The 25,245-nt window shown below is 35.1% G+C and overlaps 1 protein-coding gene across 2 annotated transcripts; it reads left to right on the top strand.

Annotated features, from left to right (window-relative positions):
• Positions 1–5,636: 5,636 nt before the first annotated feature.
• LOC107793466 (valine--tRNA ligase, mitochondrial 1) lies at positions 5,637–24,945 on the top strand. 2 transcript variants are annotated; one of them, XM_075230830.1, is made up of 22 exons: positions 5,637–5,848; positions 5,938–5,988; positions 6,073–6,147; positions 6,725–6,784; positions 7,049–7,212; positions 7,334–7,406; positions 9,333–9,398; positions 9,473–9,556; positions 9,675–9,752; positions 10,032–10,115; positions 10,228–10,307; positions 10,463–10,520; positions 10,608–10,910; positions 10,993–11,163; positions 18,279–18,478; positions 18,871–19,276; positions 19,551–19,802; positions 19,892–20,392; positions 20,900–21,006; positions 22,730–22,829; positions 23,610–23,758; positions 24,556–24,945. In XM_075230830.1, the coding sequence occupies exons 1-22, from the start codon at positions 5,846–5,848 to the stop codon at positions 24,719–24,721; spliced, it is 3,231 nt and encodes a 1,076-aa protein (XP_075086931.1). In that variant the 5' UTR covers positions 5,637–5,845; the 3' UTR covers positions 24,722–24,945. The 2 variants fall into 2 exon arrangements, with proteins under 2 accessions (XP_075086931.1, XP_075086929.1); XM_075230828.1 differs by having other exon boundaries at positions 7,043–7,212.
• The last annotated feature ends 300 nt before the right edge of the window (positions 24,946–25,245 follow it).

Here is a 25,245-nt window from a genome sequence, read left to right as displayed (position 1 = left end):
TATGAAAATAAAGTACGTTGTACATCATGCTAATCTTCTACCCTAATTCTCGACATCCAAAACCTTCTATCAAGGGTCATGTCCTCAGTAATCTGAAGATGTGTCATGTCGTGCATAATCACCTCTCCCTAATGCTTCTTCGGTCTTCCCCTATCTCTCCTTAAACCCAACATATTCAATCTCTCACACTTCCTCATTGGGCGTCTGCGCATCTCCTCCCCACGTGCCCCAATCATCACAACCTCACTTCCTACATCTTATCCTTCATGGGGCCCACCCTCAACCTTGTTTCGAATATCTTCATTCCTGACCCTATCACTTTTAATTAGAGGCGGAGTTAGAATTTTCAGTTTATGAATTATGCACCACAATTTTTTTTATCTACTGCGTTCTATATATACCATTTTGATATATTTAATAAATTTTTTAACACAAATACAGGGTTTGATCCAATTGTTATTGGATTATATCAAACTCATAGAAAAATTATTTTCTTTCATTTCAACAAACTTATTTTCTTTTCATAATGTACAAAAAGAATTTTCTTTCATTCAATAAAATGAGTGGAGTAATTTATTTTCATGTTGTAGAAAGGATATTTTTTATTCAACAAAAAAAGTATTGATTTTTTAATAATAAAGCTCAAATTTCAACCTTGTTTTTGTGTGAAAAAAGTAAAGTAGCACATTAGTTCATTTGGATTTGTGTGAATTTTAAAAAAAATAATTAAATTATTAAGAAAATAAAGTCCCGGATGGGGAGGGGGGAGGAGTGCGGGAAACATGATGATTTTGGGAAGGTGGTTTGAGGAGAGTAGCATAAAAAATTATTTTCCTAAAAATATTTTGTATTCTCTAATCAAACACTAGAAAATATTTTTCACAAAAAGTTTTTCATTCACCAACCAAACAAGAAAAAATAAGTGATAGACTACTCATTTTTCATGAAAATATTTTCCTTCGTACCAAACACACCCAAAGTCTCTTTTGTTTTTGGTTTCCTACCTGAGGTCTGATATTCATACTGGGACTTGATTAAGTTCGGATTCGTATCGAAAAGTCTCACATTAGGAGTAAAACGCTCTCTTCGAACCCGGAACCTCTGATTAAGGATAAAGGAGTGGTTACCACTTTACCACGGACTCTTACTCGTGCCTCAAAGGTCTCAACCAACAACTTGTGCAAAGCCAAATATAACGGGGAAACATATGCCAAAAAAATACATAAAAACATAACATCATGAGCATATTATGCCAGAAAAACGTTACATTATGTAGACACTATATAGACAGAAGTCAAATTTATGCGTATAAAATCAGTTAGTATCTATAATGTGGATATTGATTTATTTTCCTCTTGTCTATTGGCACAAACGTTAAAGGAAATAGTATAACGAGTTCAAAGTAATGTGCTAGTCAAAGAAATGTTTATATATTGACGAATTATTTTTTTCATCATTATTTTTAGGCCCACCATTTTTTTTACCACGTCTATCTGTGGTAATATAAGAAGAAATTCCGCAAATGGTTTAGCCTAGGGAGCTATGATAAAACTTATTCACTCTTAAAATTTACGTGTAACTACTTCGTCTATTTTAGTTAATCCAGATAGATAAGAAAACCAGTTTTACGCGCAACGTATATATTATATTTTAAAATTTTATATAAATATTCTTAAAGTATATATATTTGACGTGCAATTGTTGTGTATCATTTCGAAAGTATTTTTTGAATTTGATGTTGAGTTAACTGATATAATAGTTATAAATATTTGATTAATTTATATCCAATAATAGTATTTTATTAGAATGTATGTTATATTTTGGTACATAAATTTTATAGGAGTGTCTGAATTAAAGGTAATGGACATACTATTGTATACCTAGACAATCAGCATAACTTTTTCATAAAAAGTCTTGTTTTATATTTTTATTGTGATTAAGTTATATAAAATATATGAGTTTTAATTCTATGGCCGGTTAAAATCTGTATTAAGAATAAGAAAAATAAAAAAATGCTGGATGACATTATCCACTTTAGTTATAGGTTTCTACTTCATCTTTCTCTTATATTTCAGTTATGTTTTGCTTAAAATCAACAACAAACTAATTTTTGTTATTAAAAATCAAAATCAAATCAAACAAAAAATATGTCAGCTTTTTGGTTTGAGTTAGTTTTGGGTTTGGTTCGGTTTCCGTTAGGGGTATTAATAGTTTGGTTCGATCGATTATTTTATGGAACTTGTACCATACTAATTTTTTGGTTACTCTATTTTATATTACCAAAATTGAGTTTTTCAAAGGCATCCCAATTATCTCGGTTTCTCTTCGGTAATGGTAAGATTCAGTAAATTATTATTTTTTAAACGAGTCACTAATAAAAGTTAAAACAGCATAACACGTACTTACATATAACTTCAGCAAAACTCTCTAGACCTTTTTACTGTTTAAAAGGTGACAAAATAATGGAACATGAAAGATAGCCGTAATAGAGATCCATCCCGTTGTTCAACAATAACATAAACACAAATGAAGCAAAAAAAAGAGAAATATAAATTATATGAGTAGAAAGATATTAATAAAGTTGGGAATCAATTAAAGAATATTAAAAATTAAGTATCCAACAAGAAAAATCTAATATGAGAGAAAAAATATAAAATACCTTATGGCTTCCTGCTTAAAATCGATAAAATACCTTGTGCCTAGTATTTGAGATGATGAAGCTACTTTAGTTTCAATCGGAACAACAAAATAGGCTCGGGTGTTAAGGACTTTGGGTGTTAATTACATGGTGACTTGTAATTGTTTCCATATTTCAATGCCCAAGATTTTTTTAATGTTTTTATTATTTTTAAACTTAATATATAAAATATATATTTTCATATATAAATTTATTCGGTACGATTCGATATTGTTTCGGCTATTTTTATAAAATTTAAAATGTACCATAATTATTTGGTGTGATTATATATTTACATAAAAATATCTTCATAAACCTAAAAATTGGTTTAGTACGGTTCACTTCGACTGGCTTAGTCAAATTTTAAAATTTTATTGACACCCTAATTTCGTAAACGGTGTACTTATATGAAATAAAAAAATTTCGGGACGCCCTTTTTGGTCACCCTAATTTAACTTGTACCCACTTTTTAATTTTTTTTTTAATTAGTACTCAAAGTATAGACAACTTCGGGTCTTTTTCTCATCCTCCTTCTTCTTATTCTTTTTCGCTGTAAAAATAAAGCTGATAGTGAATCTATATGGTGTTTGTGAGCATATTTTAAAGTGATTTATGGTTTTACAGTAGCGAGTTGTCGTGGCGCTTTATCTCTTTACTACTGCTAATGGTTTCTTCATCTTTCTCTTCTTAATTGTAAAATAGATTTGTTATATTTATTGTTGTTTTGACAAATTGATGATTGGGGTTTGTTCTTGATGATATTTGGAGGTTATGTTTTCAAATTGAGCTCATTTGGAGGAGATTTAGGTGTTACTGTTTGCAATAAATTTTCAACATACGAAAAATAAACTGCAATCACAAAAGAACAAAGTGATTTTATTGACAAACATTGCGAGTTACAACTCTGTTTATCCCTTGATTCTTCCTTTGAATTGTTCTCCGTAATTCGAGGATTGGATCAGCGTATTCTCAAACGTAGGATGATATGGACCTCTCTGGATTATTTGATCTCCATGAAAGTCGATCATTGTATGGATATTCTTCTTGAAGTATTTGATTATCAAGAAGAACATTCATTGATCACGACAATATTTTATGCCTTGATTCCTTTGTGAATATCCTGATAATTTATGGGATTTTCTTTTGAGACCCCTTTTCAAGAGAATATGTATCCCTTTATATAGGTGTGAGTTAGGTTTATGGTAGAGTAACCTCCAAGCAAACCTAATAGATTCCTAGGATTGCAAGAGTCTTATAGTATCTTTAATTTAGAATTTAGCTTAATCCATTAAAATTTTGATGCCTACAAATGCCCACTACTTCAAGGTTTGTCGGGGTGTAGGCTTGCCGAAACTTGAATACGAGACTTGAAGTACTCGACCATCGCAACAAATAATTTTGAAACTTGGAGTTTTCGATTTATAGGAGGACGAGATGAAGGGCAGAACTGGTCCCACTAGGCGTGCCAATTTGTTTGCAATAAATTTCAACATACGAAAAATAAACTGCAATCACAAAAGAATAAAGTGATTTTATTGATAAACATTGCGGGTTACAACTCTGTTTATCCCTTGATTCTTCCTTTGAATTGTTCTCCGTGATTCGAGGGCTGGATCAGCGTATTCTCGAACGTAGGATGATATGGACCTCTCTGGATTATTTGATCTCCATGAAAGTCGATCATTGTATGGATATTCTTCTTGAAGTATTTGATTATCAAGAAGAACATCCATTGACCACGACATTATTTTATGCCTTGATCCCTTTGTGAATATCTCGATAATTTATGTGATATTTTTTGAGACCCCTCTTCAAGGGAATATGTATCCCTTTATATATGTGTGAGTTAGGTTTAGGGTAGAGTAACCTCCAAGCAACCTTAATAGATTCCTAGGATTGCAAAAGTCCTATAGTATCTTTAATTTAGGATTTAGCTTGATCCGTTAAAATTTTGATGTCTATGGTTACATCGTGTATTGATTGTTGGAATTTGAATAACAAGTTTATGTTTCTAGGCAATTTACACTTTAGACATATTTGGCCATAAGCGCATGAAGCATTGGTTGCACTTCAGATTGATTTTTTCAACCTTAGGGTGTGTTCTTAAATGTTCTGAAAAATATTTTCCTCCAATTGGAGTAAAATATTTTCCCTATCAAGAGAAGGGAAAACATTTTTCAAAACTCCTTCTCAACCTTCCCCATCCCCCACCCTAAATAAAAATATTATTAATAGTACTTTCTTTGCATGATATAAAAAAGTATTTTTTTTAATTTGAACAAAAAAAAAAAAAACTTTCCTTTCATGTAGAAAAAATATTTTCTTTCATTTCAACAACAAAGTATTTTCTTTTCATGATGTAAAAAATTTATTTATTTTCATTTCAACAAAATGAGTATTTTCTTTTATTTCAATAAGATGAGTACTTTATTTTCATATTGTAGAAAGTGTACTTTCTTTTTCAACCAAAATATGAGTATTTTTTTTAGTTATGGAGCACAAATTTCAATGTTATTTTACGTAAAAAAGTAAAGCAACGCATTAGTTCATTTGGGTTGTGTGAATTTTTAGAAGAATACTTAAATTCTTGAAGAAAATAGAGTACTGAAAATGTTGGCTATTTGGGAGAGGGAGGGGGACGAGGAAAGTAGCATAAAAAAATATTTTCTACTCTCTAACCAAATACTAGAAAATATTTTCCGAAAAAAGTTTTTCGCTCACCAACCAAAAAAAAAAAAGTGATAAAACCACATATTTTTTATGAAAATATTTTCTTTCATACCAAACACTCTCTTAGACTCGATAAGTTTTAAGTTAATCCTAAAGTGAGTACGCTTACAATTTTTTTGTGCAAATGGTATAACTTCAAATTTAACCCCAAAAACTGGGGTCACTTGAGATCCAGGAAAGGAATTTTGGGCCCATTATCAAGCCCCGAAAATTGGGCCGAATCTCAAACATCCATATACTCGCAGTATTTTCACGCAAACAGTTATTCGAAATTCCATCTAACAATCCATAACGGCTTGCCTTAGGGTACTTCTCAAAGCCTCCCAGTGTTTACTTGCTCAGTCCACTTTCATCGGCCGCCGGCGGCCATCTCCGACGTCGTTTTCTTCTTCGTACTTTAATCTCCGTCGCTGTATTTTCTCTTCTAAATCCGATACTATGGTGAGTTTTTCTCTTTTACTAATATATATCGTTTTTGAAAATTCAAACTTTCTCTAGTTTTTTATTGTTGTGAACTGAACTGATTGTAGGCTGACTCGTCGGGTAAATCACAAGAGACTGTGAAAAATTGTAAAACGGAGGTAAGAATATTTGGAGGTAGTTTTTTTGTGATGCACATTGTGGTAGAATCTGTTTGATTTAAATTATTGAGTTTCTGATAATAGGCGGCGGCGGCAGCATCAGACGGAAAGGAATTAACCCCAGAAGAGCTCGAAAAGAAAAAGAAAAAAGAAGAAAAGGTTTGAACACTGTTTTCTTTTATGTTTTCTTGTGATGGATGATTTCTCACAATGAACAATTGCGATTCCATAATATTTTTGGCGTTCAAATATCAATTCCTTGTTAAAGACCAATATTCTTTGTGATATTCAAGTGAATTCTAACTTAGGATTGTTGCAGTTGATTGATCGATTCGAAATATATGCATTGTCACAATGAACCAATGTGATTCGATAATATTTTTGGGGTTCAAATATCAATTCCTTGTTTAAGACCAATATTCTTTGTGATATTCAAGTGTATGGATTCTAACTTAGGATTGTTGCAGTTGATTGATGGATTCGAAATATATGCATTGTCAGTGTAGAAAATATTTTACTCTATCAGGTCACCTTTACTCGTTTTTAGGTAACTTGCCTTATTTTCAGGATTACAAATACCACTTTTTATGGATGGTTACCTATAATTTTTTCTTTACAATGACGGTGGATAGAACATAAATCTTTTTGCACTTTCTATATATTTCCTGTTTCTGAATTATTTACTGGGCTTATACTTGCTAAGTGGTCCTTTTTTTGTCTATTGGTTGGTTGGTAGGCTAGAGAGAAAGAGTTGAAAAAACTCAAGGCCGCCCAAAAAGCGGAAGCAGCAAAAAAGGTATAACTACTTTTTATTTATCTAATTATGTTTGATACTTGTCTATTTGGTAAATGCCTGTCTTGGTAGAATGGCTTCTTATCCGTCAATGCCATTCACTATATATCAGTTTTGGAGGAAAACAAATTACCAAACATTAGGTATCACTACCAAGACCTTCAGCAATCCCACATTGTGATAATATTATCAAAGTTTTAATAAGTGTTATCTAATTTGTGGTTTTCCCGAGCTTCTCTGACATGGTTCGTCTGCATTAAGGCACAGGGCGCCTCCAATGTGTCAAAGGCTGCTAAGAAGAAGAGCTCAAAAAGGGAAGGTGAAGAGGAAAACCCTGAGGATTATGTTGATCCAGAAACACCTCTGGGGGAGAAGAAGAGGCTCTCCCGTCAAATGGCAAAGACTTTTAATCCCAGTGCTGTAGAGAAATCGTGAGTTTAAAATTGGTTTTCACCTTTACTTTCTAATTACTCCTTGTTTTTTTCTAAATACTGATTCAGAGTACAATTCTTGTTAGAGCACAATTATGATTCTTTATGCTAACCTGAATAGGTGGTATTCTTGGTGGGAGAAGTCCAATTTCTTCGTTGCAGACCCGAACAGCTCTAAACCACCTTTTGTGATTGTAAGTTTATTTCTGACTTCTTGTGCTGTTGTTCTGAAGGAAGATATTGGTGTGAATAAATATCGAGGACATATAGGATAAATAAGGAGTTGCATTCACCTACAAATGCAACTATGTGTACTTTGATTTCATAGGTTGGGATGGCGCGGGTGCGGTGCAGGTGCTGTTTTAACCCGCAAAATTTCAACCCGCCCCGCATAGGGACTTTCACCCCCGTCCACCCGCCCCTCATCCACACCTGCGTCCACCTGCCCCGGCCCGTTTATTTATTTATTTATTTTGTTAGTTTTATTTCTTTTTAATCCTTTGGCTGGAATTTTCATTTGGTAAGGACTTAAGGTTCCTGTGGAATTGTCTATGTGATTTTTCTCATTTCACAATGGTATACACTATAAAATCTTTTAAACTAACAGTCTTAGTTTGTAATGGAAACCAAAAACCATAAACAACTGAGTGGAAACATAACCATAAACAACTGATTGGAAACATTGTGTCTATTTTGGTTCCATTTAGTTAAATCTGAAATTCTAAGATGTCACGTTTGCAGAGGAACCTGGAGTGCTACAAGTTGTTCCAATTAAACTAGGAAAAATCCTTGATTAAGATAAGAAATCATAAATCTGAATTAAGGACATAAAAGTAATATCTTTTGGAGTCAAAAACAGAATAATAGTAGAATATATCACTTTGATTTTCATAGGTCAATTCAGGTATAACAAATAACAAGCCTTGTAGGAGATATGCTAGATTCGCCAGTGCAATCTAGTCAAAAGCTTTTTATTAAACTACAAGGATAACTTCAGTCTTCATAGATAGAGAACCGAGAGAGGAAGGTGAAAGCCGAAGAAAGTTACCTTGGGGGGAAAGTTGTAATTTTGTAAAATTTTTAATCTTATCCTGCACCTGCACCGCACCCACCCGCACAGAATTAAAAAAGATTTGTTTCAACCTGCCCTGCAGAGGCGTATGTCTAAACCCGCCCTGCCCCGCATATGTCTAAACCCGCTCAGCCCGCAGCCGCGCCGCTCCATTGCCATCCCTATTCGTAGGAGAGTTTTGTAAGGAGAAGCACATGTTGGTATCTCACAACATAGCAATTTTTACTTACTGGAATTTTAAAGTTTGAATATATGTACATCCAGGCCTTTTTATTTGTTATCTTACCTTGCTTTGTGTCATGATGTGGATTTTGGAAACCTTTTTTCTACTCTCTTTCTAATGGATAGCAAAAGTACCCTAAACAATTTAGTAGGTATTGAAGAGGAAGGCAAGTTTCAGTTGCTCATTTTCCTTCAGTATGCTAGGACGGTTTTGTCAATTTCAATTGCTCATTTCTCCAGGATTTCACAGGGGAGGATGTTATTTTTTGAATTAGAGGGAAATTTATTTTCCTTCTTTTATTTTGGATAGGGTGAAATTTTATTAATCAAGACCAGAAACAAGTGTCGCTGGTAATTTCACATATGAATATAAAAAAAGTTCACAGATTCTGCAGTGAGCTAACAGAGTCAAACATGGCAACTCAAAATCATTTACAACAGCCATTTTTATCCCAAAAAGAAAGCAGAAGAATACAGTTGAGCTTAAGACTAAGTACAGAACTTTTGTCTGAAAAATTGGAGTTGTTTTTTCTCCAGAATACCCACCAAACTGCTGCTGGATGGGATTCCATGTTATCATGGAGACACTGTTTAACTTACTGTTAATTCTCATATGGGCCCAAAAGTAAAAAAGCTACTGAGGTTTATATTGACAGACTTAACTGGTATCTTTTCATTTAGACAATTACTTGGTGAATTGTGTTACACTGTTACTCAATAATTTGTAAGGTAAATAAGCTGATGCCAAAGTCTTGCTTGTTACCGTGTACATGGTCTAGCTTGGACTCCTTTCTCCTGAGCTGCTTACCTCTCTGTTTAAATGCAGGTCTTGCCCCCACCAAATGTGACTGGTGCTCTCCATATCGGACATGCACTCACTGCTGCCATCGAGGTATAAGAGTCACCGAGCCTAGTTCTGAGTGTTCATTTGCTTATACGAATTTTATATTTTACCTTTGTTTCCAGGATACAATTATTCGTTGGCGGAGAATGTCCGGATACAATACCTTGTGGGTGCCAGGGATGGATCATGCTGGGATCGCAACACAGGTTGTGTGTCAAACATGTCAAATCATGACTTTAACATTTCTGCTGTTTGTTTGTCACTTGCACAGTTTATGGAACTGTGTGAGATTTTCTAATCGTGCATTGCGGATGTGGAATTCAGGTTGTTGTGGAGAAGAAGATTATGCGGGAGAGGAATTTGACTAGACATGATATTGGGCGTGAGAACTTTGTATCTGAAGTGAGTATATACGGCTAAGTGCTAGTAATTCCTTATTTAGCGTCTTAAACTTATTTTTAAGTCTCTCATTACTATCTCTTCATTCCCGTAAGAAAAACCACTTCAATGGCTATAATATCCTTCCAATTGTTTCCTTAATCAAAAAAATATCCTTCCAATTCCTCTTTCTCAGTCTGGAATGTCTCTGTTGAAAAGTTAAATAAAGAAAATCAAATACTAATTTCTAACGATTCTTTGCACCCATAGATTTATTTATTGTACTTGCTAAGGTTTTTGTAGGTCTGGAACTGGAAGAATGAGTATGGGGGTACTATACTGCAGCAATTACGTCGCTTGGGTGCGTCACTTGATTGGTCTCGCGAGGTACAAATCGAGATTTTACCCTTTTCTACCTCGGTTGGAGAAATCCTGAAGTTGTTGTAGTTATACTTATTTATTGTGCTGTACTGCTGTAACACATGTTCTCCCAAATCAGTGCTTTACCATGGATGAGAAAAGGTCTAAAGCTGTTACTGAAGCATTTGTGAGACTGTCCAATGAAGGTCTTATATACAGGTATATAGCTCTTTTTCTTCCTCTGTCTGCCTCCTCTCCTCATTATGTGCATGTGAATGTCTTCTTGCTATGGGTAGGATGTAGCCATTTTCTTGAGTATGAGTTTCTTGAATTAGTTTTGACTCTATATTAACCTTTTGTTATCATCTATCAAGGGCTCCACGTATGGTGCATTGGGATTGTGTCTTGCGTACTGCAATATCTGATATTGAGGTGAGCCACGTAGCCCTGTAGGATCAGCTTTTAGTTGGTGTTGCAAATACTTCTTTATACACTGTATAAGTTACTTTCTGTTTGTAGGTCGAATATACAGATATCAAAGAGAGGACACTTCTGAGTGTTCCTGGATATGAGGAGCCTGTGGAGTTCGGGGTGCTGACATCATTTGCTTACCCCTTGGAAGGTGGCCTTGGTGAAATTGTTGTGGCGACTACCAGAATTGAAACAATGCTTGGTGATACTGCAATTGCTATACATCCTGAAGACAAAAGATACAGTCACCTTCATGGGAGATTTGCTATTCATCCATTCAATGGACGAAGGCTTCCAATAGTTTGTGATGAAATACTTGTAGATATGAATTTTGGGACTGGTGCTGTTAAGGTACTTTATATCGTTATATTTGAGTGCTGAGAAATAATTGCCTGAGTCCCAGATATTCATAATTCCTTGAATATCCTTGTAGATAACTCCAGCCCATGATCCAAATGATTTCGAGGTTGGACAGCGTCACAAGCTTGAATTCATAAGCATTTTTACTGATGATGGGAATATAAATAGTAATGCGGGCCCATACTTTGAAGGAATGCCTCGTTTCAAAGCTCGTGTCGCTGTGACTGAAGCTTTAAAGGAAAAGGTATCTTCATAACTTCTGTACTGTATTAGCGGTAAATGAAATGGTAGTGGACAACGTGCATGTATTGATACATAGAAATTTGTTCTAATTTATGATCATTTATGAGGTCTTGCATTTAAGAGATCCATGGGTGTCTCTTCATAAAAATACAACAACAGGCCTACCTTTAAAATAAAAATAAAATTAATTAAAAGATCCATTGATGTGATGCACCCACTTGCATCCGAAATAACCATGTATATCTGTCCAATATGAGTATGTCAAGATATATGAAGGATATTGAAACATAATAGCCATAAAGGTTTGACCCACCTCTATACATTCTAGTTCCATTTGAATCCATCATTCCATGTCCAGGAAAAGGTAAACAAATTTTTCTCAGGCATGTTTAGATAAATGAAAAAAATATTTGAACAATGTAAGATGTATGTTGTACATCTGTTGCCGGTGCCTAAAACATTCTATTAGGCATTTTGTTTACGACCATTCTGTAGCATCCATGCTCCAAAAGTGATGGAAGCCTAATACATAAGTATACTTCAAATACAATTTCAAATTTGCTATAAGCACACATAGAAATAATGTATATATGTACATAGAAATAAGTATATATGTCTGTGTGGGTATGTGTCACCGGGGGCAGATCCAGGATTTGAAGGTGGCGGGTGCCATATTTTTTACCATAAAGTTTGAGTAGTGTAGTTGACCGGTTCGGTTCCTTATCAGTTTGAAATTAAAGTTATTTTATCAACAAAATAAACAAACATTTTCAATAGGGAAATCACGCCTCTACTACCCGCAACACAACTAAAAGCATCATTTTCAATAGGCAAATCACATTTTTTCTTATATTTGTCTAATTAAAAGTGATATGTACATAGAAATATGTATATATGTCTGTGTGAGTATGTGTCACCGGGGACAGATCCAGGATTTGAAGGTGGCGGGTGCCATATTTTTTACCATAAAGTTTGAGTAGTGTAGTTGACCGGTTCGGTTCCTTATCAGTTTGAAATTAAAGTTATTTTATCAACAAAATGAACAAACATTTTCAATAGGGAAATCACGCCTCTACTACCCGCAACACAACTAAAAACATAATTTTCAATAGGCAAATCACATTTTTTCTTATATTTGTCTAATTAAAAGTGAATTTGCATAAGTAAAGAATAACAACATTTTCAATAAGGGAATCATACCGTTTCTGTTAAAAAGAAATTTGCACAATTAGAGCCACAATAGGGCAATCCCACTAATTTTATGAAAGTATAAGAAAAAATATAACGTCTTCAATATTAATATACAAGCAAAAACCATTGTGAAGAAAATACTTATTATATTTTTTTTATTAATGTAAGTGCTAGATTTAAGCTACATCTTCGGATAATTAATTGAAATCCAACACAAAGATAGCTATGCATTTTGCATCAACTCGATCCTTATTTCAAAACTAGTGAATTTATCTGCGCTTCGCGCGGTCATAAAATCCATAAGTGAATTTACGAAATCATATACGTATATCCATATCTGTATAATATGAAGCTGGTCATTACATTGATAACGTGACACATCTCATAAACCAAGAAAGGTATTTGTTTTTTTCCCCCTTCTTTTTTGTTTTGCTTTTTATTCTCTCATTCCTTGCTTTCAAGATATTTTAATTAACCCTCCCCCCACCCCACCCTTAGAATTCTCTTACCAAATGAAAAAATAACAATCGATTTGTCTAGGAAGCGCAAAAGTCATCCGCCACTAAAGTGTTCTCATTAATTCTTGAATGGTTATTCAACTTCTCATATGAGTAGATAATACATTAATTGCAATAGTTACGAGTATTAATGCATGATTGAATTATATTGTGAAATTTCAGCCTTTTTTCTCCCTATTCTGGGTTCTAGTAATGCAGTGAATAGCAGTCTCTTTGTGAAAGTTTTACTGATGTTGCCTTATTTCCTTTGTTTTCTCCAAGAAATTCACTTTCTTGAAAGAGAAGAATCCCCATGATTAGATCCTGTTTGGACATAAGAATTTTTTTACTTTTTGGCCATAAAATTTTCAATTTTCACTTAAGATGAATTTTGGAATTTTTCGAAAATTTGAAAAACTCCAAAAAACTATTTTTAAAATTCACTCAGATCACTCACAAAAATTCAAAAACAACCCAAAATTATATTCATGTCCAAACACAACTCTAATTTTCAAATACCATTTTCACTTAATTTTTTTTTCACTTTTTTTTCGAAATTTTACCATTCTTATGCCCAAACGCTTACATGTTCCGCTAGAAAAATTAATGTCTTTATCTCTATGAATGTCCATGTTCCTGTTTATGTGTAAGAGTAGTGATCTGGAAGATCATATTTTATAATGTAATTTCAACTTAAAATATTTTTAGTCGTTTTAGTAGGAAGAAAAAATAAAAGAGATATAAGAGTATACCATGTGCTAAAACGAAAAAAATAAGAAGATAAGTATAACGTAACGAAATTTAAGATAACAAACAACAATTACCTCACACAAATTAGAAAGGTAAAAGAAAATATAAAGGCACACCATAAAACAATCCTAATTTCTTGATGAGACTTATGCAAGAAACAGTTCTTATGAAAGGATTAATTATTTATGTAATATTTCCATTTCCTTTTGGGCTTCTAACATGAATTGAAAAAAATATGAAAGCTAGAGAAAAAAAGAAAATTAGTTTTTTTGGCCTAAGAGGTGCCAAGTCTTTAGAACATAATCAACATGCAAATAAGAATATAAGTTGTGTAAATTCAGAGAAACAAAACACAAAAGGGAACTAACATCAAACCACATGTTTGTTAGCCTTGAACTGTTGAACATCTCGTTAAGAGTATCAACCAAAAATAAAAAGAAAGAAGATCACCATTACTTAAACCAGAATATTTCGAGATATAAACCTCATCATTGCTAGAAAATATTGCTTCTAAAACACAGAAAAAACTTCAATACTTCTGATATATATATAAAATCAACTCTAGTTAATTACTTGTGTTTTAAAACACAACCTATCAGTCTATTTGTTAAATATTTGAACTCTCGAGAATAGACATTAGTTTCTTAGGTCTCTTTAATTACAACAATAGTTAGGGTACTTGATATGCTGACAAAAAAAAGGGTATTCAACATGAAGATAAATGCTGCTAATTAAGTAAATAGCATAAAATCTTATTCACATATTTTTTTCCAGCATTTAGCAATTAAATCCCACATACAACAATGCTACATCAACATTAAAAAAGGGTACTTGACATGAAGATAAATGTTGCTAATTAAGTAAATAGCACACAATCTTATTCAAATACTTGTTTCCTGCATTATGAAGTTGAATCCCACGTATAACAACAATATATGGAATACCGTACAATTGATAAGTAACCCAATTCTGAATAAAATTGTAAACATTAAAACAAATAACAATACCCCAATAACTAAGGAAAGAAAGCAACAAATACTTCATCTGAAGTGAAAAAAATATGTGAGGAAGAATGAGATTCAAATAATGCTCAAGAACACACGTGACTGTGGAAATGATCTAAAACTAAGTCACCTCGTGCAGAAAGGTTCCTTTTTTGCCGGAGTCCTCAATGTCTAAAACGTAGCAGATAGTACAAGAAAAGTGTATTGCTACATTCTTTAATTTGAAGAGGCAGTAGAATTGGTCAATTTCTGAATATGAGGATTTTCCGTTTTCGATTTCAATGTAATGAACTCCTTTACCATTAATTAAGAAAGATAAGAGGTGTGAGGATTTGTTTGGGTATTGAAGAAGAACGCTTCTTATTTTGATTGCTCGCTATTTTCTTAATACAGATTGCTGGCAGTTATTATTATTAATTGAGAAAGTGAACGGATCTTTTGAATATTTTTATGAACATAATTGTGGAAAAAATTGGTGGAAAAGCCAAAAAATAGAAAAAAGATAGCAATCCTCAACTATGAGAGGTGCCACATCAGCTTTACTATTCCCAGGTTTATAATTATATATAGATAATTATCTATGCAAATGTGATTATTCTCTGGATCAAATTAAAAACAACGTATTTTATAGAGTAATGTAGAACTAGATTAATATAATGTACGTTTCAAAAACAATACTTGAAAATTCATGTTTTCTCTACCCTAATGCGTACAAAGTTTTCATCACAATTTAAAAACAAAGAATTCTAAATTGAAGTGAACAATCATAGAAAATCACAAAATTTCATGATATAATAAACACAAGAAATGAACATTTAATTCGATCGTAATCCAAGATTGCTAGTAAGATGAAAGGTTTTCAAACTTGATAAAAGAAAGTAGGATTTAAGATTAAGAGTCGTGACTTTGGGAGAGGGTGGTGGAAGCGAGGGTGAGGATTAGCGTGTCTATTTCCGGGAATCAGTTCGGATTCATGCCGAAGCGTTCGACTACGGAAGCCATTTTCCTTGTAAGGAGATTGGTGGAGTTGTATAGGGAGAGAAAGAAGGACTTGCAGATGGTGTACATTGACCTAGAAAAACAATACGACAAAGTCCCAAGGGAGGACCTATGGAGTTGTTTGGAGGCTAGAGGAGTTCTTGTGGCTTACACTATGGTGATAAAGGACATGTATGATGGGGCTGAAACGTGGGTGGGGACAATGAGAGGAGACTCGGAATACTTTCTAGTGGTGATAGGATTGCACCAGGATCAACTCACCTTGGGTCAGTAATCCAAGGAAATGGAGTGATTGTCGAGGATGTAGCACATCGTATTGGAGCGAGGTGGATGAAATGGAGGCTCACATTCGGTGTTCTGTGTGATAAGAATGTGCCACCAAAACTTAAAGGTAAGTTCTACAGAGCGGTGGTTAAACCGACTATTTTGTATGGGGCGGAGTGTTGGCCAGTCAACAACTCCCATGTCCAGGAGATGAAGGTAGTAAAATGAAGATGTTGAGATAGATGTGATGACATACTCAGTTAGATAAATTAGAAATGAAGATATTCGGGATAAGGTGAGTGTGGTCCCGTGGAGGATAAGATGCGGGAAACTAGGCTTAGATGGTTCGGACATGCCCCAGTAAGCATGTGTGAAAGGTTGGCCTTTGTGGGTCTGAGGAGAGGTAGAGGTAGGTTAAAGAAGTATTAGGGAGAGGTGCTTAGGCAGGATATGACATTGCTTCATCTTAACGAGGACATCACATGATAGGAGGGTGTGAAGGTCAAGTATTATGGTGGAAGATTAATAGGTAGTCGTGCGTTTTTCTTATCCATATTAGTAGTATTAGTGTTAGTCATGTACTTTCTTATCTTTTTAGATTTCTATCACTGCCAACTGTTTCTTTCGATTCGGTTTTCTTATTATCAAAAATCTTTCTTTGAGTCAAGGGTCTATCGGAAATAACCTCTCCACCTTCTCAAGGTGGGGATAAGGTCTGCGTACACACTACCTTTCCTAAACCCCGCTCGGTGGATTACACTGGATTTTTTGTTGTTGTTGTTGTGAATTCTCGATCGCTTCGAGGTAGCAGATAAAAAAGTTCAATCAAGGAGGAAAAAGATAATGTAGAAAAAAAGAGGGAATGGGATAGACGAATAGGGAAAAAGATTGAAAAAATAGGAAATAAAAAAGACAACGAAAAGGGAAAGGACAAAGAAAGATAGCTGGAAGGTTACCGATTTAAAGCAAACTCACTTTGGACCTCACACTAATAAAAAACCTTTAACATGTTTTCAACCATAGCATTGGCACCCATCTTAAGTTTGAGATTGTGGGCGTCAAGCTAATATATTTAACATATTTTAGAAAATAAATATATAAATTTTTTGCCAAGCTGGCAGGCGCCACGTCAACCCCCACCTTTCAAGGTGGATCCCCCGTGTGTCTCGGTGTCTCTTTCCGTGTGTATGTACAGACAAACACACAAATATGGATGCTATATGAAAGTACAACCTTAGGCAACATACTTCATATTATATTTTATAAAACGTTCTGTATTGATTACAATTAAAGTATCATTGAAATTATGTATTTATGTTGAGCGGATATCTTTTTCATTCCAGTAGTTTTAGTGTTATTTTCGTATTTTCTTATTCTTAGATTTCAATTACTACCGGTTGTTTCTTTTTTTTTTTTTTGATAACCGTGGTGTCCGGGCCAGCTTGCGCGCACCTCGACTAATTCCACGGGATACCTGCCACCTCCTACTTGCAACAGGTACCAGGTAACTCTATCCACCAAGGTTTGGATAGATGGTAAGGAATCACCTAGTATTTGCCTCCGCTGGGATTTGAACCTGAGACCTCTTGGTTCTCACCCACTTCATTGACCACTAGGCCACACCCTTGGGTGCTTATTATCCTGTTGTGTTACCGCTTCTTTTTCCATGGCTTCTTCACTACCATATTTCTTTTTCAACATTGTGAACTATGCTTTTCTTAAGCTGATTGTCTATCGGAAACAAGCTCTCTAGCTTCACAAGGTAGGGGTAAGAAAATACCTTCCCCAAAGCTCACTCGTGGGATTATACTGGGTTTGTTGTTGTTATTGTTGTTATGCGAAGCTAATTAACACATAAATTGCAATAAAGCTAATTCAATGAATAGGTAGAGTCAACTGGACAATAGATACTGCTACATACAAGCGAATTAGTTTCGACATTGAGCTGTTCTATTCATTAAAAAAAAGAGTGCTGCTGCGTCTCGGTTGAACAAATAGGCGTGGGGAAGAGTTTGGGGGGGGGGGGGGGGCTACGAGCCCTTGAATGCTTGGGCTGGGCCACTTCGAATGGCATGATCTGCATGCAACTTATTAATGGAAACAAGTTATGCCCTAGGGTCACAGTGGCATAGGATATATGAGCAGATCTCCAGAAGCCTTGTAGTGGTTTTCCGTCTTTTTGCCAAAAACATTTAACACAACATCATCTCACTTTTAGCTTTATGAGTTCTTGAGACTTTTGAATTGTGCTTAAGTTTTTACCTATAAAAGTGGGTTATATTTGAGGTAACCCCCAAGAAGAAACTGTGTTATGTAACATTGGGCATAGGACTTTATATGAGAGACTGGAATAAGTCAAAAATAGTAACCTGGGATAATCGGATGAGACTGAGTTGCGTCGACTGTTACAGGGTCTCTACAGGGATGCTAAGAATAACGAGATGCGCCTTGGAATTTGTTCAAGAAGTAATGATGTGGTGGAACCTCTTATAAAGCCCCAGTGGTTTGTCAACTGCAAAAGTATGGCCAAACAGGCTCTGGATGCTGTTACGGATGATGATAACCGGAAAATGGAGATCATCCCAAAGCAATATGTTGCTGAATGGAAAAGGTAATTGTTGATTTGGCCCAAAAAGGGTGCTTTGATCTATGTTGATTATTAATAAATTCAAGGGTTTAAATGAGATGCCAATTTGTGTCCCCCACGGTTCTACCATATGTAGACTATTGCATTTTGATGGGTTTAATGACTCTGTTTTAGGTTCTTCTATTCAATATATCTTTTATTCATGTTGAAATGGATAGTTTATCATTTGCTTTTGTGCAAGTATCTCATCAGATATAGATGCATACATTCATAAAACTTGGTTGTGATTTTGTTATGGATTTTAATCATAAATTTTATACAGGATATTTTGTGCCATTTTTTCATTTCTTGATACATCACTTGCTTAAAAATCTGTTCTGTTCCATGTCACGAAGACTTATGTGGTGAACATGCAGATGGCTTGAGAATATCCGTGATTGGTGCATCTCAAGGCAGCTTTGGTGGGGTCATCGTATTCCAGCTTGGTATGTGACACTGCATGATGATAAGCAGAAGGAATATGGTGTATGCGACGATCACTGGATTGTCGCTAGAAACGAAGAAGAGGCTCGAGATTTGGCTTGTAGGAAATTTTCAGGGAAGGAGATTGTTGGGCTCACTCAAGATTCAGATGTGCTGGATACCTGGTTTTCTTCTGGTCTTTTTCCATTATCTGTATTAGGGTGGCCAGATGATACTGCAGATTTCAAAACATTTTATCCAACTTCGGTTCTTGAAACTGGACATGATATTCTCTTCTTCTGGGTTGCACGTATGGTGATGTTGGGAATAAAGCTGGGAGGTGATGTGCCATTTACGAAGGTTAGCAAACTTCATCATCCCTCATAGAAAAAACTAATTTTTCTTATTGAGCTTTATGCTCTTAGTGGAATTTGATTCTTTGAATCTTTTTGATTATCAGTCGGTATCATTTTCCCCAAGATAGCCATGATCCATGGTTTTTTCAGTGCCTAAAACAGAATTTTAAGTGGAGTGCTTCTGAAAGTTATATTTAGTAATCCGTGCATGTTGTTACGAAACTTGATCTTTCTGTTGAGATCACAAAAAATCTTGTTCTTTTGAAAATGCTTTGCAGGTTTATTTGCATCCAATGATCCGTGATGCACATGGGCGTAAGATGTCCAAGTCATTGGGAAATGTTATTGATCCTCTTGAAGTTATTAATGGAATTGAACTTGCTGGACTTCATAAGAGATTAAAGGAGGGTAACCTGGACGCCAAAGAATTTGAGAGGGCAAAAGAGGGACAGGCAAAGGACTTTCCTAGTGGTATTCCTGAATGTGGTGCAGATGCTCTTCGATTTGCCCTAGTCTCATACACTGCCCAGGTTTGTTACATTTGTAATATACAAGTTTAATAAGTCGTTTCTTTTGACTTTCTTTGGATAGTATTAACTTTCTTAATTTATCCTTCCAGTCCGATAAGATCAATCTGGATATTCAAAGAGTGGTTGGGTATCGTCAATGGTGTAACAAACTGTGGAATGCCATTAGGTTTGCCATGAGTAAACTGGGTGAAGATTACACCCCTCCAACAAAGATAGTTCCTCGTGAAATGCCTTTTAGCTGCCAATGGATACTCTCAGCACTTAACAAGGCCATTGCGAAAACTGTCTCATCCCTGGAATCTTATGATTTCTCCGATGCAGCAACAGCGGTATATTCGTGGTGGCAGTTCCAGTTGTGTGATGTTTTCATAGAAGTAATCAAGCCATACTTTGCCGGTGATAATCCTGAATTTGTATCTGCAAGAAGATTTGCTCAAGACACCCTGTGGCTTTGTTTAGATAACGGATTGAGATTACTCCATCCATTTATGCCATTTGTCACCGAAGAATTATGGCAGCGCCTTCCTGCTAGCGGGAATTCTATAAAGAAAGAATCAATAGTGATAAGTGATTATCCTTCAACTATAGAGGTATGATTTAAGCACAAATTTCATGTCCACTAGAAAATAGACATATTACTTCTGTCCATTATCAAAAAGAAAATAGACATATTACTTCTGTTGGTTGGCTGTTAAAGTAAATGTATACTTCCTGTTTTTATTTGACTTAGGTTAAAGTGTAGTTTTTTCCCTCCTTTTCCTCTTTCTTTTTGCTGTTGGTTTTTGTGTGATGGTATAGATGCTTAATGATTACCCTGAGCTGCGTAGGATCTATCTCTGAAAAATCAATATATGGAATCACACATGTACCTTGTTAAACTTCTCACCAAGTATATGTGAAAAGAAAACCATGTAGTCTATTTATTTTGCAAGAAAATGTATTTGGATATGTTGCTTGCTTGAGGGTCTGAAAAAGGCAGCTCATCAAGATTAGTCTAGTAGTAGAAAACAGGACTTGTGTAATGCTCCATGCTAGCTGCTATATGATTCTTATGTTGTCTATTAACCGTGTTGCTCTACGTTTGTTCACTTTTTCAGAGCTGGAATAATGATAGTGTGGAAGCTGAGATGGAAAAAGTATCATCCATTGTTAAAGGATTAAGGTCGAAGAGAGCATTGTTGCCTCCAAAGGAGAGATTTGCAAGGTAAATGTTCAGGCGTTTCCTGTGTCTTCTGGGTGAACTTATCTTTTCATATAAAGAGCATTTCAATTGACATTTTCTGGTTATCTTTGGTATCTCTTCGGCAGAAAAGTTCTGTATGGTGTCCATTGGTGTGTGAAGTCCATGTTATAAATGCCCTATGCTCACTATTCATCGTCTGTTGGGCATTAAGAGAAAAATCCGTCATGGTTTGTGATAGGGGTGGCAAACGGGCCAGTCGAGTCGGATATGGACGGGTCAATGGTGTGTGAAGTCCATGTTATAATGCCTTATGCTCACTATTCATTGTATGTGTCGGATATGGACGGGTCAATGGTGTGTGAAGTCCATGTTATAATGCCTTATGCTCACTATTCATTGTATGTTGGGCATTAAGAGAAAAATCCGTCATGGGTTGTGATAGAGGTGGCAAACGAGTGGGTCAGGTCGGATATGGACGGGTTAACAACAACAATAGACCCAGTCTAATCCCACAAATGGGGTCTGTGGAGGGTAGTGTGTACGTAGACCTTACCCCTATCTAGTAAGGTAGAGAGGCTCAGATATGGACGGGTCAAAAATGGATGATGCAAAAACGGATAAAGTATCCGATCCGACCTATATATAATACGAATAAAAAATGGGTTAATCGGCGGATAATACAGATATCCATATTATCCACGGCTTCTTGAATATGATCACTTTTGGGAGAATTCCTAGTCTCCCAAACATAAGAAATTCTCAATTTGAGTCTTTGCAAATGTAAAAGTTAAACCCATTGGTTATCTATGTGGATACTATGAATAATATCCATATTTGACCCATTTTTTAAAAAGTTCATTATCCAACACATTTTTAGTGGATAATATGAATGTATAACTGTCTTTTTTTATACATTTTGCCACCACTAGGTTGTGAACACGAGCAAACTTATCCACACGAGAATGGTTGAAGTACCATAGAGCACTTTTTGAATGAAAAACAAGTAATATGCTGGATAAAGAGCATGTTTGGTGTTTAACGTCCGTTGAATATGCGGTTGGTCAATTTCGGCTTTGTGATTGTTAGAGATGTAGAAGGTTGAATAACTCTTTGAAGTGGTGGCAAGCAAATTCGTCCTCTACGGTGGAAAGAGTTAAAAGTTGTCACAATTTGGGTGGGAGTATAATACAAATAAAGAATTTTAAGTGTCTTTTCAATTAAATATTCGACAATCAAAGAATTAGTTAATTTCTTCATCCCTAATGCAATCTTTCGTCTTAGTTGTTTGTACTTTGTAATGTCAGTCTTTCTTGCCCATCTTTAGGAGATTGGAATTAGCTACTTCAGCTTTCACATTGCTGTAACTGATATTTATCTTTTGAGTTTTAATTTCTCTAGGGACCTATGCTAAATTCCACTAGATATATAATGTATATTACTTGGACGTAGGATACTAGTGTGTTATGATTAATATGTTTGTGAATCATTCAGTCAGTTATTATTTCAGCACTTTCTTAGTGCTGCAGTTTTAATACAATTATCATTTCTGAAAAAAATAAATTGATCATTCAGTCAGTGATACAGCCTTTTGATGCATATAAATGATTGCAAGAGTGATTGATATGTTAGGCTTTCTTTGTATTGCTTGATATGGATAGTTTGGTTTGAGAAAAAAAAGCTTTTTCGTAAAGACAATTAGGATTTTTGGCTTTCCAAACTAATGGTGGTGAATTGCTTTCTTTAGGCGAGAAGCATTTGTGCTTTGCCGGACAAATGATAATGTGGAGACGATAAAAAGCTGCGAACTGGAGATTTGCACTCTAGCCGCATTGTCATCTTTGAAGGTATCTCTTTCTGTGTCTGGCTTGGTTCATTTTGATTCTTGACTTCTTTGATGTGAGTTAGCATGACTGTGCTGTAAAAACTAGTTTTGTTGTTTTGCGATTGCATTACAGCATGTTATTCATTCTTGTCTTCCCTATTCTTTTTTTTGATAAAGCAAACAATTTTGTTAGTAATAGGAAAATCTCACGTGTGCAAAAAGTATACCAAAAAGTAGAGAATCTATTTCCTTATTTTGTTGGTACCTTTCCTCTCCTACATGGTATGAAGCTGGATATGTTCAAACATCCTTCAAACATACTGTATGTTGCCCTAAATATTTCACTTGGCCTTTAAAATGTGATGACCACTCAGCAAGTCATGATCAACAACAACAGCCTTGCCCCAATCTGTCGAGGACGAAATAGATTGAGACCTTTGTCCTTTTGAGGGAAAAATGGAACTAGATGAGTGATACTTATTGACAAATACCATAGTCCTGCCTGTGCTTATCATTTTAGTGCAAGGTTTTATTGGAAGGGGCAGTGGTTGGTGAGGCAAATAGAGGTTTGACTATTAATTATGTGGATGGATGAACTGGGTGTAAAATCAAGAATAATATAGATAGCAGTAATAGGGAAGTAAGAGGGAACCAACAGAGACTAGTGTCTTTTGAATATCCGATGTATGCATATGAGTCGACTATTCAGTGGCTATTATGTTGGATGGATGGCATATACATGTTTTTTATTAAATTTTCTTATTTTTCTTACAGCGTACATTGCTTGATTAATTTTCATCAGGTCTCAAGTGACAGTGATGCAGCTCCAACTCAGTGGCTGACAGAAGTTGTGGATGAGTCCATCACAGTTTTTCTCGAGGAAAAAGGGACTACTATTAACCCAAAGGATGAAGTTGAAAGGCTCAAAAAGAAGAGAGAAGAGACGAGGAAGTAAGTGAAGTTTCATAGACTAGTCTACCGTTTGCAAATTTTGATTTTCTGACTAGTAAAGTGCCTTTGAATTGCTTTCCGTGGACATACTATTTATTTTTTCTATCAAAGAGAAGCGAAGTAAAAGCTTTTCCATTTGGTATTTAATTGACTCACTATATAAGGCTTGCAAAAAACAGGAAATTGGTGTTTGTCTTGCTTTTTGAGCTACTGAAACCTGAGGAAATTTTCAATCAGTTGAGTTGCAGAGGTCATTGAATTACATTGAAAAAGATGGCGGGCGAATAGGAAAAATAGTGTAAAAGATCAAAAAATGCTTGCAAAAAACAGGAAATTGGTGTTTGTCTTAGTTTTCGAGCTACTGAAACCTGAGGAAATTTTCAATCAGTTGAGTTGCAGAGGTCATTGAATTACGTTGAGAAAGATGGTGGGCGAATAGGAAGAATAGAGTAAAAGATCAATCTAGCTTTTGACTTGATATTACTCTCACTTTTCCAGATATTCATCTTCTTAATATACATCTGGCATGTTATTTCCTTTGATAATCCGAAATCTTGTTCCTCCCTCCCCTCATATACACGTGAGTGCTTTCATCCGGAGGCAATTCAACCAAGTCTTGTTCAATTATTAGTGCATTCGTTTGATGAATACTGCAGAATGCAATTTGACTTTTTTCCCTTCAGCTGTCTTCGTTCAAAATACTCAAGTATATATCATGAAATTTGAGTCAGTTTATATGGTGAAGTTAACAAGCTGTTCAATTTGCCATGTTGTACCGAACCTTTCTTCTTTTGCAGGCAATATGAAAACTTAAACAAAGTCATGAGTGCCTCTGGCTACAAAGAGAAAGTTCCGCCTAACGTCCATGAAGACAATACATCGAAACTTGGTGTCCTCAAGCAAGAACTGGAATCATTCGAAGAGAATATTGAGCGTCTCAGACGTCAAATTGAGGCACTATAGTTGCAGTATTTTCAGGTCCTGCGGAAAATTACCAGTGACTCTAACCTCTCGATTGTTTCACCCATTTGGTCCCCTTTAGCATTGCAGCTAAGTTTGTTATTGTTGAAATTTGTGATACCGATAGGGGGTCTTTATAATTATCAGAAGCTTTTCTTCTGAAACACTTGAATCTTTTATTGAATTTGGTCCAGATGAATTATATACTAAAGTTTCGTTGTGAATCACATTTTGCCTGTTACGTATCATCTCTTTATCATCGGACTTGGTGTAAATCTCTTTGCAAGTATAAACGCAATGAATAGTTCGAATTATAGTATTTTTTTTGACTTGTTTATTTTCAACATTTACCTTATATGATCAATTTCATTATAATGATTATTTGTGCCTTTTAATAAAAAGTTTCTGAAGATGTTTAAAATTGTGGAGATGTCAGTTTAAACTTTAAAGGAGATTAAGGACGTCTCAAGGAGCTGCTGTTTCTTTTTTGGGTGGTATATGCTGGTTGTTTATATCTGAAAATGATT

Source organism: Nicotiana tabacum, chromosome 2 (assembly GCF_000715075.1).
Source record: "Nicotiana tabacum cultivar K326 chromosome 2, ASM71507v2, whole genome shotgun sequence".
Lineage (NCBI taxonomy): Eukaryota > Viridiplantae > Streptophyta > Magnoliopsida > Solanales > Solanaceae > Nicotiana > Nicotiana tabacum.
This window is presented reverse-complemented; position numbering and strand designations above follow the sequence as displayed.